General features: G+C 43.2%; 1 protein-coding gene across 1 annotated transcript in view; it reads right to left on the reverse strand.

The window, feature by feature from the left end:
* The window catches only part of LOC120234481 (maestro heat-like repeat-containing protein family member 1), an 82,684-nt gene that overhangs the window by 15,621 nt on the left and 49,219 nt on the right, over positions 1 to 17,844 (reverse strand). Inside the window, exons 27-37 of the mRNA XM_039236353.1 lie at positions 9,308 to 9,412; positions 8,531 to 8,666; positions 7,983 to 8,080; positions 7,291 to 7,440; positions 6,036 to 6,190; positions 5,605 to 5,740; positions 4,805 to 4,998; positions 3,775 to 3,912; positions 3,465 to 3,582; positions 2,907 to 3,047; positions 2,406 to 2,579 (exon numbers count right to left, since the gene is read on the reverse strand). Coding sequence (XP_039092284.1) covers positions 2,406 to 2,579; positions 2,907 to 3,047; positions 3,465 to 3,582; positions 3,775 to 3,912; positions 4,805 to 4,998; positions 5,605 to 5,740; positions 6,036 to 6,190; positions 7,291 to 7,440; positions 7,983 to 8,080; positions 8,531 to 8,666; positions 9,308 to 9,412 — 1,545 coding nt within the window. The remainder of the gene's footprint in view (positions 1 to 2,405; positions 2,580 to 2,906; positions 3,048 to 3,464; positions 3,583 to 3,774; positions 3,913 to 4,804; positions 4,999 to 5,604; positions 5,741 to 6,035; positions 6,191 to 7,290; positions 7,441 to 7,982; positions 8,081 to 8,530; positions 8,667 to 9,307; positions 9,413 to 17,844) is intronic.

Consider the following 17,844-nt stretch of genomic DNA (forward strand, 5'->3'; position numbering starts at 1 on the left):
AACAGTGTGGAGGTTCCTCAGGAAACTAACAATAGCACTCCCTTATGACCCAGCAATAGCACTGCTAAGAATTTACCCAAGGGATACAGAAATGCTGAGGCATAGGAGCACATGTACCCCAATGTTCATAGCAGCACTCTCAACAACAGCTAAAACATGGAAAGAGCCTAAGTGTCCATCAACGGACGAATGGATCAAGAAGATGTGGTTTATCTATACCATGGAATACTACATGGCAGTGAGAAACAATGAAATCTGGCCATGTGTAGCAACATGGATGGACCTTGAGGGTGTTATGCTGAGCGAAATAAGTCAGGCACAGAAGGACAAATATGTTTGCACCTATAGGAGGATTAGGAGGAACTTAACTGAGGACCATGGGTGAGAAGACGGGGGGAAATGGTGGGGGAAAGAGAGAGAAGCAAACCATGAGAGACTCTTGAATGCTGAGAACAAACTGAGGACTGATGGATGTGGGGTGGAGGGGGGAGATGGGCATGGAGGAGGGCACTTGTGGGGATGAGCACTGGGTGTTATATGGAAACCAATTTGACAATAAACTATTTGTAAAAAAACAAATAAAACAAAAATAAAAATTTCTTTAATTTTGGAAAAAATAATTCTTGGAAATCCAAACTTTGAAAATATAAATAAATAAGTAAATAAAAACGGACAGAAGTAAGGCAGTGTCCCTATAGAATAATGTAATAGTTATTCAGATATCACATCATCAGCTAAAAGAGAAAAATAAAGAGGACCTGCTTCGTAAAAAAATATTAAATAAAAATTCAATAGGTGAGTTGAATAGCAGGATAGCCACAGTTAAAGTGTGAACTAGTAAGAGGAGAATCAGCCCAGAAATTCTTCCAAGATGGACAAAGATATGAGAAGTATGAAAGAAAAATTAAGAAACATGGAGAATAAATCTAAAGAAATTGCAAAGGACCAGAATAGAAAGAATAGAGAAAAGAAGAGATGGCAACAAAATACTAGAAGAAAACTTTACAAATGATAAAACAACTGAGCTTTGCGTAAGTTCCTCTGACTAGGTGAGTGGTAAAAGCAGTACCAAGAACCCAGATCCTATGACTGAGGGTCAGTGTTCTTTTCACTCTGGCAGGTCGTCATTGTCTAGATGATGCTTTTACTATTTACTATTTGCTAAGAAATGTGCTTACTATTTCTTGATGAGACCATAAATCTCAGCTTTCCATTCTGGCAATATAGGAGAAAAGATAACCTGATAACCTTCCCACTATAAAGGTGTTTAAATTCTAGATAAAAGATACATCCCCCCCAAATTTTTACTGTATTCTTCTTAAGCTTTAAGAAAGAAAAAGAGATTCCCAGAGGCCAAAGGTGAAGAGGTTCCTGACGCTCCCCCTCCTGTGGGAATAGGAGGATGCCACTGGTCTCGGTAGCTGCGAGGCACATCTCTTCACACCAGCTGGTCTCCCTAGCCTGCCCACAAGGAAACCAGAAACTGGGAAGCAAGCACCATGGACAGACAGTTCAAGGGAAGCCCTCTACGTAATGTACGAAGTTTTTTCTTCCCTCTATTCTCTCATGTCACAGTTCCAAAACAAGGCCCCACGGGAGTCTATAGGAGCCAAAACTCTGAGGGAGGGGAAGATTACTCTCCATCTGAAAGAGCCAAGACCCCAAGAGGATGGACAAGCCCCCATTGTTTTAGTTCCTCTGCCATCACGCCACTTGGTCCAGTAGTGGGCACAGTCAGAGAAGCACCTGGCATTGCAGAGTAACTAAAATACCAGCTTTGTGGTGAGACAACTGTTAAAAGGTAGCCCCAAAGAACTGTAAAACCAGGGAGGTCACAGAGAGGGAGGAGCTAGGGCAAGTGACCCAATAAAGTTGTTTATGAACTCCTGTGCTCACTCCATGCATAGGTCTGAGCCTAAGCCACCTACCATAGACCTTGAGCTACAGGACAGACAACAGTCCAGGTCCCAGGCTAAGATGTGGAGTGGATTGGCACCGGTCTGGGCAGTTCAGATTTCTGAGCCTTTGGGTCCTTTTGACAAGGTTCCTAGCATTTTAGGGTTCCTGTGTTATCTGGGAGGAGGGTAGAGTTGTGACTTGTCTCCCCATGCTTCACTCCAGAACCAGTTTTATAGCAGGGTGCCATTTTTTTCCCTGCAGTAGCTTCTGGTGAGAGAATGGGTAGATGACTGGGTGCTAGGTCTGTCTGTAATAGGGAATGCATTGGGGACAATCCTATGCATGGCTTCAGGTAGCCAAGCATCCTTTTTGCTACCCCTCAGTGACCTCACCCTTTCACCACAGTCCCATAGCCCTGCCCCAGTACCCGCCGCTCAGTTTCCAGGGCTCATCTTCAGCCCCAGCCTATACTGTTCCTTATTGATCCCAGAAACTTAAGCTCATACATCATTGATGAGTGGACGCAGTTGCTTGGAGATGCTGCAAAAGACCACCTTGGTGTTCTGTCCCTTCCCATGGCAGATGATGTTCCGTAGGCTCTTTACTGCCTGCATTGTCACTCGTGCCTCATTCTTCAGAAAATCTCTCAAGAACGGAACGTGGCCCTTCAGAGTCTCTGACTATTTGGAAGAAGGCAGAGATCACTCACCACCAGAGGATCCTGTAACACCCTGGGGACAGGATTTTTAGAAAACAGATAGTGCCTTAGAGGAACAGACATGGGGAATCTGGGGGCGGGATGTGCCCAGGAAGTAGAAGGCTGGTGTTCACAGGGTTTGGGAGGCCTGATGGCCAGTCTATGTAAGTCTACAAACTGGATATTGTGCTGTCCTAGGATGAGAGGCTGGGGAATGTACTAAGCCCTGGGTAACTAAGAAACCCAAGGGAAGGAAATCCAATGCTCAGGGAGTAACACTGAATTCCCATTTGGTCCTCCCCACTCTTACTTGTCCTGGGTGCAGTGCGAGGTTACTGATTCCACGGAGCCCAACTTCCTTCATGATGAGGCTGGGCTCCTTGGCCCACTTGATTAGATTGTCCAAAAAGTCTTGCCCCACAGTCTGAGCCACTGATCGGTGCCAGAGGAGCTGTGGGTATGAGGAGACACGGCTATGGATGGAGAAAAGGTTATAAGTATCCAACACCCCCTCAGCCCTCCCTCAAGTCCCATACTCAGGTAAATGTGTCCAGTTGAGCGTAATGGCAGATCTGTACACATGGGGTAGAGATTAAGTTAAGGAGGTAGAACATAAAGCAGATAGGTTTGAAGTTTGAGTCAGATGCAAGGATCCATAGATCATTCTGGAGCACGAGCCACCGGCCCCCTCCGCAGGTTTTCCTGCCTCCTTTAACCAGGCACTTGAAGTGCCAGAGAGGGGACCCCACTTTAAATGACTTAATCTTATCCTTTCTCTTTCTGGGGCTAGTTACTTAACATTTCTGTTAAGTTTTCCTCAGCCCAGGATATGAATGGTTCAGGCGGTGGATCTTTCCCCAGAATTCACCTGTGCATAGAAGGTCCTGGCCAGAATCCTCCAATGATAGTTGGAGCTATGGAGGATGTTCCTGATGAGGTTGAGGATCCGATGCAAGATGGCAGGTTCACAGTTCTTCACAATGCCACTGGGGTGGGACACAGGAAGCCAAGAGTTGCTGAGTAGGGGCTGAGGGGAGGTGGCAAGGGACTAGTGTGCATGGAACAGGGAAGACACAAAGGCTGAAGAATTCAGGAGACCAAAGGGCTGGGAGACGGGGAAAGGACAATTGAAGGCTGGCACTAGAGTGGTGCCAGGGTTACCAGGGAAATAGCCTCACCTTGTCAGGTCCATGACACCTATGTAGTAAAACTTGGGGCAGGTCAGAAGGTCCCAGCAGTGATGCTGGTTTGCATAGACCACCACTCCTTCATATTCAGCTGCCACGAACACCAACTTCACTACCTCCAAGGCACAACTGAAGGTCACCACCATTGGGTATGTGAAAAGAAAGGGACAGAAGCATGGACACAGCCTTATGCTCTGATTTGCATCCTGTGCTTGCAAACCAGGAGACAGTTTCCTGCTTGGGTAGCTGGGTTCTCCTTTCCTGCTGAGAAGAATCCATGGCTCTGTGAAACCCATCTCCAAGTGCCCATCCACTCCTTCAACCCTGGCCCTCATCCAACCACAGAGTACCATGAAAGAGACTACAGAGATATCTGAGTGCTATGGCTTTTCAATTCTGCTCTCTGGGGCACAGAATGGGGTTAGGCTATCTCTTCACCTCCACACCCACCTAATCAGCACATCTCTGCTTATTGGTTTTATTTTTTTTCATTTTATATAAGATTCCATTTGAATAAAATGTCCTGAGGTTTAAAAAAAATATGACAACCACATATTTAGGAGTTCAACCCCCATTTTTGAGATGAGAATGTTTTTATTCTGGGAAATTAATTTCATTCTGTTGAATCCCAGTTGTGACTTGTATAAGACAGCAGAGATAGTGACAGAGCCAAGCCAGTCGTCAACCAGATTCAAATGCCACAACTGCATGGAGAGAATGACAAAGACATGGGCTTGCCTACAACCTACCATCTAGTTGAATCTCTTTATGGGCAGTTATGAACATGGACATGAACTGCTTAGTGAATCAGCTGATGAGTTGCATACAAGAAGATAAATGAGAAGCTTGAAAATATGTGAGAATATTCTAGAACAGGAGGCTGCAGTATGCACACCCAGGTTCTGTCTCCACTCTTGTGTTGTTCTCTTCCTTGGCATCCCTAGGGGATCAGCATTCAGTTGCCCAGGGCCCTCTGGAATTGACTAGTCCCAGCTGTCCATCACAAGGCCATTAGGCTTACCTAGTAGGATCAAAGGGCTTGCTTTTGCTGCCTGGGCCTCCCTCCTTATTGTAGATCACCATCTTCTGGGGGGCACTTTGCTCAATCACCCAGTAGAGATGATACAGTATAGCCAGCAACAGCCGGGGGTAGAGCTCCTGGATGGCCTCCTGGCACAGGGACCCTGACAGCATCTCACACAAAGCACATGTCACCTGGGAGATGGTGGATGAACACACAAAATGGTCACATAGCCCCACACACTGAGTCCCACCCTGCCTTCCATATCACTGCCCAAAGGAGACAGCTCACTCTGACTCAGGCTTACAAGAAGCACCCAAGGACTGAAAGCCACCACTCTTCCCTAGGGAAATAAGGGAGCCACACACATGTAATCTGCTTACTCTTCATTCTCCTGACATCAAAAACAAAATGGGAAGCAACTCTAACAGTTTTAGGAGAAAATGACTTGGGGAATACTTTGTCCATCCCTAGCAACCAAACCTCCTCTGCCTCCAACCCCCATGTGACACCCCAGCCCCCGGAAAAAGGAGTACCAGCCCCAGAATCAGGAGACAGAGAAAGCTGCTTAGCTCTAAACATCAGTTTCCTCGTCCATTAAATGGAATCAATCCCTGTTCTCTCTGCGACATGCAATGCTTAGATATACAGATGCCAAGAGGAGGTACACGTATGAATCGAATGTACAGTATTAGTGATTGCTCCCCTAAGACGTGCTCCCACCCTGCATCCCTTGACCTCTAGCTCTGCCCCCAAGTCCCAGAACAGTAAGTCCTCGGCTCCCCTGCTCCCTTGCTGACCGCCACAGGCTGGATGGCCATCTCCCTAGTTTCCTCGTTGAAGTGGAGCTTTTCCAGGATTCCTATGAGCAGCTGCAGGACACTGATTGTGGTCTCTCGCCGGGTGCCAAACACCTTCCACAGGGCCAGATTAGTTCTGCAGGACCCAGGGGCAGCTATGTCACAGGCCCTGGTGACCAAGCTCCTAGGATTAATCTGGTCTCGGGCCTATGTAGGGCCAGTTCTCAGGGTCTAGACTTGGTCAGAGAATGCAGAGAGGAAGTGTGATGGGTGTCAAAGAGAAAGCATCCCATTGCAGTGATATTTGGGCTGGGCTTGGGCTGAAGCAGGAGAGGGCTTACTGGGCTGGAGAATGTATTCGCAGGCTATGGGAGGAGTCCCTGTCCCAAGACAGGGGTAGAGCATGTATTCCCGGGCCAGGAGGGGTATACCTGTCCCAAGGCAGGGTCTTGTTGAGGAGCATGGGCACAACCCTGTGGGTGTTGTTACCCGCCAGCAAGCACAAGGCCCGCATGGCCTCCTCCTTCGTGTTGGGCTCCAGCTGTAAGTTGAGTCGTTCCACAATCCCCTCCACAATTTCTTCGATCTATAGGGAAGACCCAAAAGAGTCTCAGTAAGTGTTTCCTCGCTACCTTCCCCCTTCCTCGCTATCTACCAACTCCCAGACTCAAGAGGCTACTTGCAGCCCTGCCCGTGACTCTTAAGGCAGAGTTCTAGGGTACCAGAGGCTGGACCAACAGGGGTGACAAAAGGAACTCCAGAAGCTGGCACCAAGGTCCACCATGACAGATGCCTTCCCACAGCCCAAAGTCCAGAGAGTTGCACCAAGGTTACGCAGGAGACAGAAGAGACTCTGGGAAGGGAGGGAAAAGCCCTAGACACCCTTCAGGGCTTCCTCTCCCCACTGAGATCAGCTTTCAACCCCTGAAACTGCAGGAACAGTTGGCATTGGATGTGGGGGTACCATAAGGCTCTCATCTGGCCCTCAGATTCCTAGTATATGACCTGCTGCCAAGCCCATTTTATTATAATACCTCAAGGACACCCTCAGAAGTTTCCTTCCACTTCTGGCACCTAGGCCAGGCAAGTCACATAAATGAGTAAAGGCAATAGGTGTCAGGAGATTCAGAGAGAGGACAGTCTAGAGAGCCCATGCCATATATAAAAGGGACAGTGGCCACTCAAAGAGTTGCCCTATGTGACCTCATTTAAAAGTTTTTCTCAGTGAAGCAGGAAATGTGGATTTTTATGCAAAACCTTCCCATTTGTATGCATTATCCTGAAAGAAAATGTACTCAAAGGTCAGTCATTCCATGAGCTTGCCGGTTTGCATCCCACAATCTTACCTTCACAGAAATCTAAGACCCCTGACCCACCCCCAGTAATCAGAGTGATTCCCCTGCAATGCTTCCTTGTTCTTTGGCCACTAGGCCCTGCAGCTGCCCACACCCCTGCTTGTGGTTGTCATTCACTGAGGAACCAGCTCTGAGCTCAGAATTATGGATGTCAGAGCTCAGTGGGACTACAGAGTAAATCTAGCCCAAAGCCTACATCTTACAGGTGAGTGAATTAAGGCCTACGAGGAGAGGGACTTTCCAAGGTACTTCAGCTGATTAGGACTAGAGCCAGGAGAGAGCCCAGGCTCCTGGCGTGCAGGACAGAGCTCCCACCACAGCACCACACTACCTTTATCATGTCTCTGCCCCGCTCTTTCATGACAGCGCTCATCAGCTGGGCTGCTGCCAGAGACACCTTGGCCCTGCTGTCCGTCAGGCCCTCCATGGTCGTCAGCACCAGATTGGTGAGCTGCACCTCGGTGAAGTACTCTGCAAATGCCTGCAAGGGTGGCATCAGGCCGCCTGCACCTGGGGCCTCCTGCTTGAGGTAGCCTGTGCCATCCTTCCTGGTTGGGGTAGGAGAGAGCTTCTCTTGGGAACATGATGTGCTTTTGTCCTAGGCCTGTGCTCTCTGCCGAGCTCCTAGGAGACCCTTTCACTGGGAACAGAGTCTTTGGGAACGGGAGGGAGAAAACACTGACCTCAGATGCACTGAGGGGCTCACGGGTCAGGGGCAGAGTACTAGGAAAGAAGGGCCGAGACCAATGACATGCCTTTGAGTCATGGGCTGAGTCTACATAAAGTATCATTAGTGTGAAGCAAACACTTCTGGGGGACAGGTAAGAAAGAAGGATTAGGACCCACGATGCTTAAGAGGGAGCATGCTGTAGCATGTGAAAAAATTTCCTCAAAGAAAAGTTCACACTCAGCAATGGAATGGGAAAGGAGATGGGATAACGGAGTCCCACCGCAGGAGTCTATAATATGATGTAGGTGAGAGCCCAGGCTCTTCCCACTTTGTCTCTGGCCCTGCCCCCTCACCTTGCCAATCTCAAAGGTGTTGTTATAGAACACGTTGGCGCTGTAGACGTCACTCCTGCCCTCTTCTTCCCATAAGCCCTGTTTTTTCCTTCCCATCTCTGAAACAAAGACACCCGACCCCACCCTTAGACATCGGAAGGTGTCTTAGGTTTCCCTTTTTTCTATCTGCCCAACCCAAACCACCTACTGCACTAAGTCAGCTTGGGAGATGCATATCCCATGGGGAAGGGGAAAGGGCAGTAAGATAAGGAAAGGTGAGACCTAATATCAAAGGAACCCCCATGTTGCCTGCCTCAGAGCAGAGACAAGATTGGGGGCAGAGTATGTTGCTCAACCAGAGGGGAAGAAACTAATTCAAAACAACTGTTTCCCAAGTTGCCATTTTGTCCCAAGAGTGTATACGTAGATGTTTAGGGGCAGGCTCCTCATGGGAAATGAGGTTGTCCAGGTAACTTCTTAGCTCTCACTCTTCCAAAATAGTATGTGGGTAGATGGCCAAATCTAAGTGGGAGGCCAGAGCAGGAGTGAAAAGAAGAGTTTCTCCCTACGCTTTTGCAGCAGGAGGATACAGTAGAGGTTGTAGACCGCCTGTGAAGACAGGAAGCAGATGTTGTCCACTGGGTCCTGGCAGCGCATGGCCAGCAGCCTTACCAAACACCCCAACCAAGGGAACTTGATCTCCATCTAAAGAGGAGAGCTGGAAGTCACAAGTTATCCCAGCCATTCCTTTAGGCTGAGTTAATACAAGGGAGGAGGAGGGGATGCAGGAGAGATATGAGAGATAAGACTAGGTGAGGTTAATGGGAATGAAATTAGACAGATAGGTTGTAGCTATTAAAAACTTGTGGGATCGTAGTTTTGGGATGACCTTACACTGTCCCTCTTCATTGCCTCTTGACATTGCACTCATTGTTCAGGCTCTCCTCATGAAGCTTTTCCTTCACTTACACTTCATTTATGTTTTGATCTTTTATTCCTCCTACATGTGATTTTTATATTCATTATCACCTTCCATTTAAGTTTGTTCTATTCATGCCTCTCTCCCCAGTAGACTGTAAGATCCATGTCTTGATCATCTATGCATCCACTGTAATACCTAGAATGGTGCCTGGCAGAAGGTGAGTATTCAGTAACTGCTTGTTGAGATGGATGGAATCACACTGAACCAAGTGAAATGGAATTAAATTGGTGGACGGGGAAAAGGAAAAAGGGAGAAAAGAGGAAAGGTGGGATGAGGATGAGTAATTGAGGCTAGGTAATAAGTGACGAAGTGTGGGGAAAGGGTAGAGATGAGGGCCCAGGCTCCAGGGCAGACTCCCACTCACTCCAAAGTTGTTCCATTTTGCAGTGAAGCCAAGAATACGGGCAGCACACCACATGGCCCGTTCCCTCTCATTGTCCTTCTGGGAATTCAGCCATCTGTCCAGAAGCTAGAAGAAGAAAATGAAGGGAGAGGCCTGTTCAGCTGTATTCTGGAGGGTAGAAATATAACCTGAACCTGGCTTCTGCAAAGGATCAAGACATGACTTCTGACAGTAGGACTTCTTTTGCTGACAGGCAGGTTATATGTGGCTCTGGCACCAGAAGCTTTCATTCCTCTAGTCCCCAGTTTGCCTTATCTAAGTGCTAGAAACATCCTCAGTTAGCACCTCCTTCTTTCAAATTAAAGTAGTGGCTCTCAAATTATATTGACTGTCACTCATTTCAAAGGGTCAGTGTTCCCCAGTGTCCCCCAATAATGGCTTCCCATTCTTCGGTAGAAAGAGAACTTTATAATAACAAAAAAGAGTCACTGTATTCACAGATTCCTAGCTGAATTATGTACAGATCTGCTTGAGAAATATAATTGTAGATGATTCCCATTTGAAACACCATGTGTCAGTGTCTCACCATTGGTAAATTATGGGCCCAAAAATACCACTGATCCAAAGATGCATTGTCAATCTAGAATGATCATTCTGATATTGATGAAGCTAAACAAACAGTAATTTATAACTGAAAAAGAAGAAGGGCAACAGATGAAAAATCTACAATCAATGGAAGAGAATACTGATGCTGCATTGATAAGAAAACAACATTCTTCTTGAAGATAGGAAGAATTCTAGTGGGAAGTCTGCAAGTCTTCCTTGCCATCAGACTCCAATGAAATAGCCCTGTGCCAAGACTGTGGTCTCTAAATACCATTTTTTACTAAGAGGAATAATTGGTCCTTGGAGAAACAGTTTATCTCAGGACTGAGACAAGAAACATACAAGAGAATATACTGGAGAGCAAGGAATCTATGAGAGACTACTGGAGTTATATTAGAGGGATTCAGGAGCCCACCTGAAGAGGCTCCCATTGACTAAAGAAGGGACAATTTAAGCATCAATAAGAATAATAGTTGTAATTGATCAAAACATATGAAGCATTTAAAAATTCATTTTCAATTCATATGATACTAGAGAAATAACCTTCACTAGTCATCTTTGGATGACTAGGAAATACTTCATTATCTTGACACCTGATAAAGGGAAATGATCCAGAATTTATCTTGTCTTCCCCTATGAGTTATACCTTAAAGCAACCAAATGGCTTATGAAGACAATTTCTCTATAGAAGAATTCCAGGTAAAAATGAACAAGGAATGATAGAATTACAATGTCATCATTTTGCAAAAATAAATAAAAGTGTATTCACTCAGTGGACTACTACATAGCAATAAAAAATGATCTGATGCTACATGTAACAACATGAGTGAATCTTCACAAGTAAAATATTGAAGTGAATGAGATAAAGACAAAACAGCACATACTATAAAATTCCATTTATGTGAAGCTTAAAGAATAGACTAAACTAATATATGGTGATAGAAGTCAGAATAGTGGTAATCAGTGGTTATTCACTGGGAGAGGAAACTTGGAAGTATTGGAAATGTTCTATATCCTGATTTATACAGATGTATACATATATGTAAAAATGTATCTAAGATTTCTACACTTTATTATGGCAAGTGATATCTCAATAATAAGGTCTTTTTTAAAAAGAATATCGCCAGTTCTCAGCCACTAGTGAATCTAAGCAGTGAGCATCAAAAGCTCTGAACACAAGGAGACAACCAGACATCATGTGGCTATTGATAGAAGACAACACTACTTGTGAAGTAATCTTGCCAAAAATTGATCAGATTCATGATCTAGATCAAACAATTACAATTAGAATCTAACAGGTTCTAGATCTAGCAATTTATAGGGCAGATTTGGACAGAGGAATTTATTAAGTGGCCCCAAAATGATGTAATCAACACAACCCAGAATGTGAAAAATTTAGAGAACAAACAACTAGGTTTCTTCAACAAATAAATTTCAAGGAAAAAATGATTGAAGGGCAATCTACAGATTAAAAGAATTAAAGAGACAGGGGTGCCTGGTTAGCTCAGTTGGGTAAGCATCTGACTTCAGCTCAGGTCATGATCTCATTGTTTGTGGGTTCGAGCCCCACGTCAGGCTCTGTGCTGACAGCTCAGAGCCTGGAGCCTGCTTCAGATTCTGTGTCTCCCTCTCTCTCTGCCCCTCTCCTACTCATGCTCTGTCTCTCAAAAATAAACAAAGATAAAAAAAAAAAAAGAGGAGCACCCTTTGGAAATTTCAAAGGAGACAGACATTGTGGTATATAATAAAAAGGATACATTGCCTTTCAAACTTATCAAACAAATTGATATTTTTTCATTTCTTTGAGTTGCTAAGTATTATAAAGTTACTCTGTAGCTATCCTGCTTGGATTGCAAACAAATAAAAATTCTGTGTGGTGGAATGGAGAGATGAATTTACACTAACATGAAGTAGACTCGTTCTGATTTATATGTAATGCACTAGCAACACCAAAATGGAAGAAGCTAAGTATAATGCCAGGTATTCTTGAGCAATTTTATGTCCACTAACAGATGTTTCCATAATATACTTCTCCAAAGTTCCAACAGGGCACATTCTAAAGAATACATCTTCCATGAATGATCTTTTACATACATGTGTAATTAGCAAGGTTTAACAACGCATATGATTGAACCCTGGGGCATGACCTGTACTTGGCAATATTGTCAACTCATATTACTAGTTCTTGTGATATTAATTAGGTGATAAATAAGTAGAATGTTGCTAGGGAAAAGAAAATTTTATATCTGAAAAAAATTGAAATCATATAAAAAGTATGTCTTTGACCATAAAGGAATTAGACCAGAAATCAATAACCACAAGAGAACAGAAAATTCTCCAAACATTTGGAAATAAACAACACACTTCTAAATCATCCATTGGCCAAAGAGGAAGCATCAAGAGAGATTACAAAATATTTTGAACTAAAATGATATTGGAAGTTTATATTAAAATGTATAGAGGATGCTGCCAAAGTAGTGCTTAGATGGAAATTTATAAAACTAAATGTTTCTATTAGAAAAGGAGAAAAGGGTGACTGAAGTGGCTGGGACACTGGATTGCTGTACCGTCTCCAGTGAAGGAGGAGGTATAGGTGGCCTGATCCTTACACTCCAAGTGTCCCCTTATTTCCTAGTGGTAGAGGTCCTGGGTTCCCTTCTTCCTGGAGATGTATTTTAGAGGACTGCTGGAAAGATGGCTCACCTCGTTTCACAAATACAACTAGATAACACTCACACCTGTGTAAATAATCTAGAAAGTGACCCGAAGGCTGGCAGAACAAACTCCACAACTAAATGCAGAGAAGAGGACAGGAAGGGGAGAGATGTGGTGAGGAGTTAAACAGACCTGGGGGACTGTCTGCGGAAGGGAGAGACTCATAGACACAGGGAGGGGAGAGAAACCGTCTATCAATCCAGGAAGCCCACACAGTGAAGACAAATCCCCCAACATTTGGCTGTGACAACCAGAGGGGCCAATTTCATCAGTTCTTACTGATGAATCCAGCAGACTCGAAACCTGGAATTTGAAACATCAGCAGGCATGCTCTGGCCAGACTGAGAGGGTGAGAGGAAACTGAGCCCCTGCCCTTAAAGAGACAGCACAACAAACAGCCCTTCAGAGATATAGCACAGAAGCAGTCATTTGAAAAACACCTGGGGCATATGGCAGGGAAAGTTCTTTACTAATCTCAGAGTATACCCTGGAGGGACAAAGATTTTGGGAAACTCCTCCATGGACAAAGGACCTGGCAGGTGCCCGTGCCCCAGCATAAGGCAACACCAAATCTCTATCTAACTTGCTAACACCAGGAATCCTACTCTGCCCCTGCCCCACCTGCAGATTCATCCTCTCCAGTCAGGCCTGCCCCAGGCCCTGTAGTGTGGGTCCCCTCCCCCAGAAGACCAACAGACAACCTTGCTAACACTGCACTTCCTGCCCCAGAGCACATTGCAGATCCACCACCTCCCATATGGTCCTGCCCTGAGCCCATCCAAAGCTGAGCCACGAGCCTGGCAGTGTGCAAGCAGTCCCACTAGGGGCCACCACCACTCCAAAGTGACTCCTTCCCTAGGAAGAGGGAAAGATAACCACATACATCAAACTGTTATCGCAGCAATGGGATGGGGGTCTAACTACAAGCCCTGCCCACCAATAAAAGCTTCTTAGGGACAGCACAGGGAAAGTGCCTTGCAGTTGAGTGCTATTGTATCTCCAGAAAAATGTCTGGTCTGACTTAGCTCAAGCCAAAGGTGGCCCCAGACTGATACACTAACCACACAGTGACCAAACTCTACCCACAACAAGCAAAGAAAGCCATTGCAGATGATTGGATTGAAGGCAAGAGTGATTCGGCCACAATAGTAGGGTGCATACATCATACATAGGAGATACTCCTGAAGCACCAGGTTCTGGTGAACAGGGAATGTTGCACCTCAGGGCACTATAGGACCTCTTCTTCACAAGACTACTGTTTTCAAGAGTAGGAGACATAGCCAACTTTCCTAACACAGAGAAACAGACACAGCGAGTTACAAACAAATGAGACAGAGAAATATTTCCCAAATTAAAGTACAGAACATAGAAAGAACATCAAGAGACCAAAGAAAAATGGAGATAGGTAATATGCCTGATAGAGAATTTAAAGTAATGCTCATAAAGATACTCACTAGACTTGAGAAAAGAAGTGGAGGACATCAGTGAGACCTCTCACAAAGAAATAAAAAAGAACTAATTAGAGATGAAGAACACAATAGATGAAATTAAAAATACACTAGAGTGTATTCAGCAGCAGACTAGAGGAAGCAGAAGAACGAATCAGTGACCTGGAGGACAGAGTAATGAAAAGTAATCAGTACAAGCATGTAAGAGGGAAAAAATATACATACAGAATGAAAATAGAATAAAGGAACTCAGTGACAACATCAAGTGTAAAAACATTTGTATTATAGTAATCTCATAAGGAGAAGAGAGAGAAGAGGGGGAAGAAACTTCATTTGAATAAATAATAGCTGAAAACTTACCAAATCTTGAGAAGGAAATAGAAATCCAGATCAAGGAGGCACAGAGATACCTCAACAAAATCAACCCAAGGAGGTCCACACCAAAATACATAGCAATTAAAATGGCTAAAGTAGTGATAAAGAAAGAATTTTTAAAATAACAATAGAAAAGAAAAGTAACATACAAGGGAAACCCTATAAGGCTATCAGAGGAGTTTTCAGCAGGAACTTTGCAGGCATGATATATTCAAAATGCTGAAAGGAAAAGATCTGCAGCCAAGAATGCTCTATCCAGCAAGGCTATCATTCAGAATAGAAGGAGAGATGGTTTCCCAGACAAGCAAAAGTTAAAGGAATTCGTGACCTCTAAACCAGCCCCACCAAAAATGTTAAAGGAGATTCTTTGAGTGGGAAGGAAAGACCATAAGTAAGAGCAAGAAAAGTAAAAAACACAAAATGAGTATATTTGAAAAAAAAGAAGTATATCTGTAAATCAGTCAAGGGACTCACAAAATAAAAGGATGTTAAATATGACATCATATACCTAAAGCATAGTGGGGGAGAGCAGTAAAGAATATAGGTTCAAACCTTAAATGCCCATCAACTTAATATAAACTGCTATATGCAGATGTTATATGCAAACCTAATGGTAACCACAAATCACAAACCAGTAATAGATACGCAAAAATAAGGAGAAAGGAATTCAAGTATATCACTAAAGAAAGCCAACTTATTGTGAGAGAAGAAAGCAAAAGAAGAAAGGAACAGAGAAGAGCTACAAAAACAACCATAAAACAAGTAACAAATGACAATAAGTATATAACTACCAATAATTACTTTGAATATAAATGGACTAAATGCTCCAATCAAAGATATAAGGTGATGGAATGGCTAATAAAACAAGACCAATCTGCATGCTGTCTACAAGAGGCTCGAGACTCATTTCAGACCTAAAGACACATGCAGATACAGATTGAAAGTGAAAAGATGGAGAAACATTTATTATGTAAATGGATGTGAAATGAAAGCCAGAGCAGCATACTTATATTGCACAAATTAGACTCGTGTGTGTGTGTGTGTGTGTGTGTGTGTGTGTGTGTGTGCAATATAGACTTTAAAACAAAGATTGTTACAAGAGGCAAAGGACACCATATAATCATAAAGGGGACAATCCAACAAGAAGATATAACAATTGTAAATAGTTATGCACCCAACATGTAAGCACCCAAATACATAAAACAGTTAATAACAAACATAAAGGAAGTAATCACTAGTAATACAATAATAGTAGGGAAATATAACACCCCACTTATATCAGTGAACAGATTATCCAAGCACAAAATCAACAAGGAAACAACGGATTTGAATAAGACATTGGACAGGATGGATTTAATGGATACATTCAGAATATTCCAGGGGCACTTGGGTGGCTCAGTCAGTTAAGCATCTGGCTTCAGCTCAGGTCATGATCTCACAGCTCATGGGTTTGAGCCCCACATCAGGCTCTGCACTATCAGTAAAGAGGCTTCTTGAATCCTCTGTCTCCCTCTCTCTCTGTCCCTCCCCCACTTGCACACACCCTCTCTCTCAAAAATAAACAAGCGGTTTTAAATTTTTTTAAAAAGAACATTTCATCCTAAAACAGAAGAATACACATTCTATTCAGGTGTACATTGAACATTCCCCAGAATAGATAACATATTAGGCCACCAAATAAGCCTGAATAAATCAAAAAAGATTGCATCTGCATCTTTTCTGACCATAATGCTATGAAACTAGAAATCAATGTCAAGAAAAAAATCTGGAAATAGCACAAATTCATGGAGATTAAATAACATATTATTAAACAATGAATGAATGGGTCAATGAAGAAATCAGAGAGGAGATCAAAAAATTCCCACCCAAACCACCTCCAAGACCACCACCAAAGTTTCCAGAGCCACTTCAACTTTTTTGGCTGGATGAAGCACCAGTCATGTCTTGCTTAGATAGAGTTTCCCTTACTTCACAGTTGTGGCCATTCACAGTATGGTATTTTTGAATGAGAATCTTGTCTACAGAGTCATGGTCATCAAGTGTCACCAAAGCAAAGCCTCTCTCTTTGCCACTGCCTCAGTCAGTCATGGTTTCAATCACTTCAATTTTCCCATACTGTTCAAAATAATCTCTTAGATGATGTTCTTCAGTGTCTTCTTTAATGCCACCTACAAAAATCTTTTTCACATTTAAGTGGGCACCAGGTCTTTGAGAATAGCCTTCTTTGGTTCTACAACTCTTCCATCCATTTTGTGTGACCTTGGATTCATGGCTGCATCCACCTCTTCCACAGTGGCATACGTGACAAACTCAAAGCCTCTGGAGCACTTGGTTTTGGACCTCTCCTTACCACACAGTCCATACGTGTTCCCATTGCTCAAAATGACTCATTAGATGATCATCAGCTGTTTCAAAGCTCAAACCTCTGATGAAAAGTTTCTGCAGCTGTTCAGGCTCTTTGGGAGACTCTGACTTAGACATGATGGTTGTGGGAGGGGAGACTTTAACGATGCTTACTCCCAATATTTGCAAATTAAGCAGCATGATACACCACATCAACAAGAGAGAGGATAAAAACCATATGATCATTTCAATAGGTGCAGACAAAGCATTTGACAAAGTATAACATCCATTCATGACAAAATCTTCAACAAAGTAGGTTTAGAGAGAACATATGTCAATATAATAAAGACCATAATTGAAAAGCCCACAGCTAACATCATATGCAAACTTAGGAGTTTTCCCTTAAGATCAGAAACAAGACAAGGATGTCTGCTCTCACCACTTTTATTCAACTTACTACTAGAAGTCATAGTCATAGCAATCAGACATGGAAAAGGAATAAAAGGCATACAAATTGGTAAGGAAGAAGTAAAAGTTTCACTATTTGCAGATGACATGATACTATATATAGAAAACCCTTAAGACGCTACCAAAAATGAACCCTACTAGAACTGATAAATGAATACAGTAGGACTGAAGGATACAAAATCAATGTACAGAAATCCACTGCATTTCTATACACTAACAATGAGGCATCAGAAAGAGAAATTAAGAAAATAATCTCATATATAATTGCACTAATTAAAAATCTAAGTTTCCACTTTAAAAAAACCTAGAAATGTGAAATTAATTCAAACTATACTACAGATAACAGCAGCAAAGAATAAAATAAACAAAAACATAGAGAAAGACATGAAGAAAATGAATAGAGAAAAGATGAAACAAAAAGTATTTCTTCGAGAAGATCAACAAAACTGATAAACTTCTAGAAAGATGGACAGTGTAAAAAAAGAAAAGGCAGAATAATGAAAGAAAGTTTATGTAAACATTAAGAGCATAATAAGAGAATATTACAAACAACTCTAACTCACATAAATTCAACAATTTAGATGAAATGGAAACAGACCAATT

The sequence above is a fragment of the Hyaena hyaena genome, unplaced genomic scaffold, assembly GCF_003009895.1.
Source record: "Hyaena hyaena isolate Hyena2069 unplaced genomic scaffold, ASM300989v1 scaffold_108, whole genome shotgun sequence".
Taxonomy (NCBI): domain Eukaryota; kingdom Metazoa; phylum Chordata; class Mammalia; order Carnivora; family Hyaenidae; genus Hyaena; species Hyaena hyaena.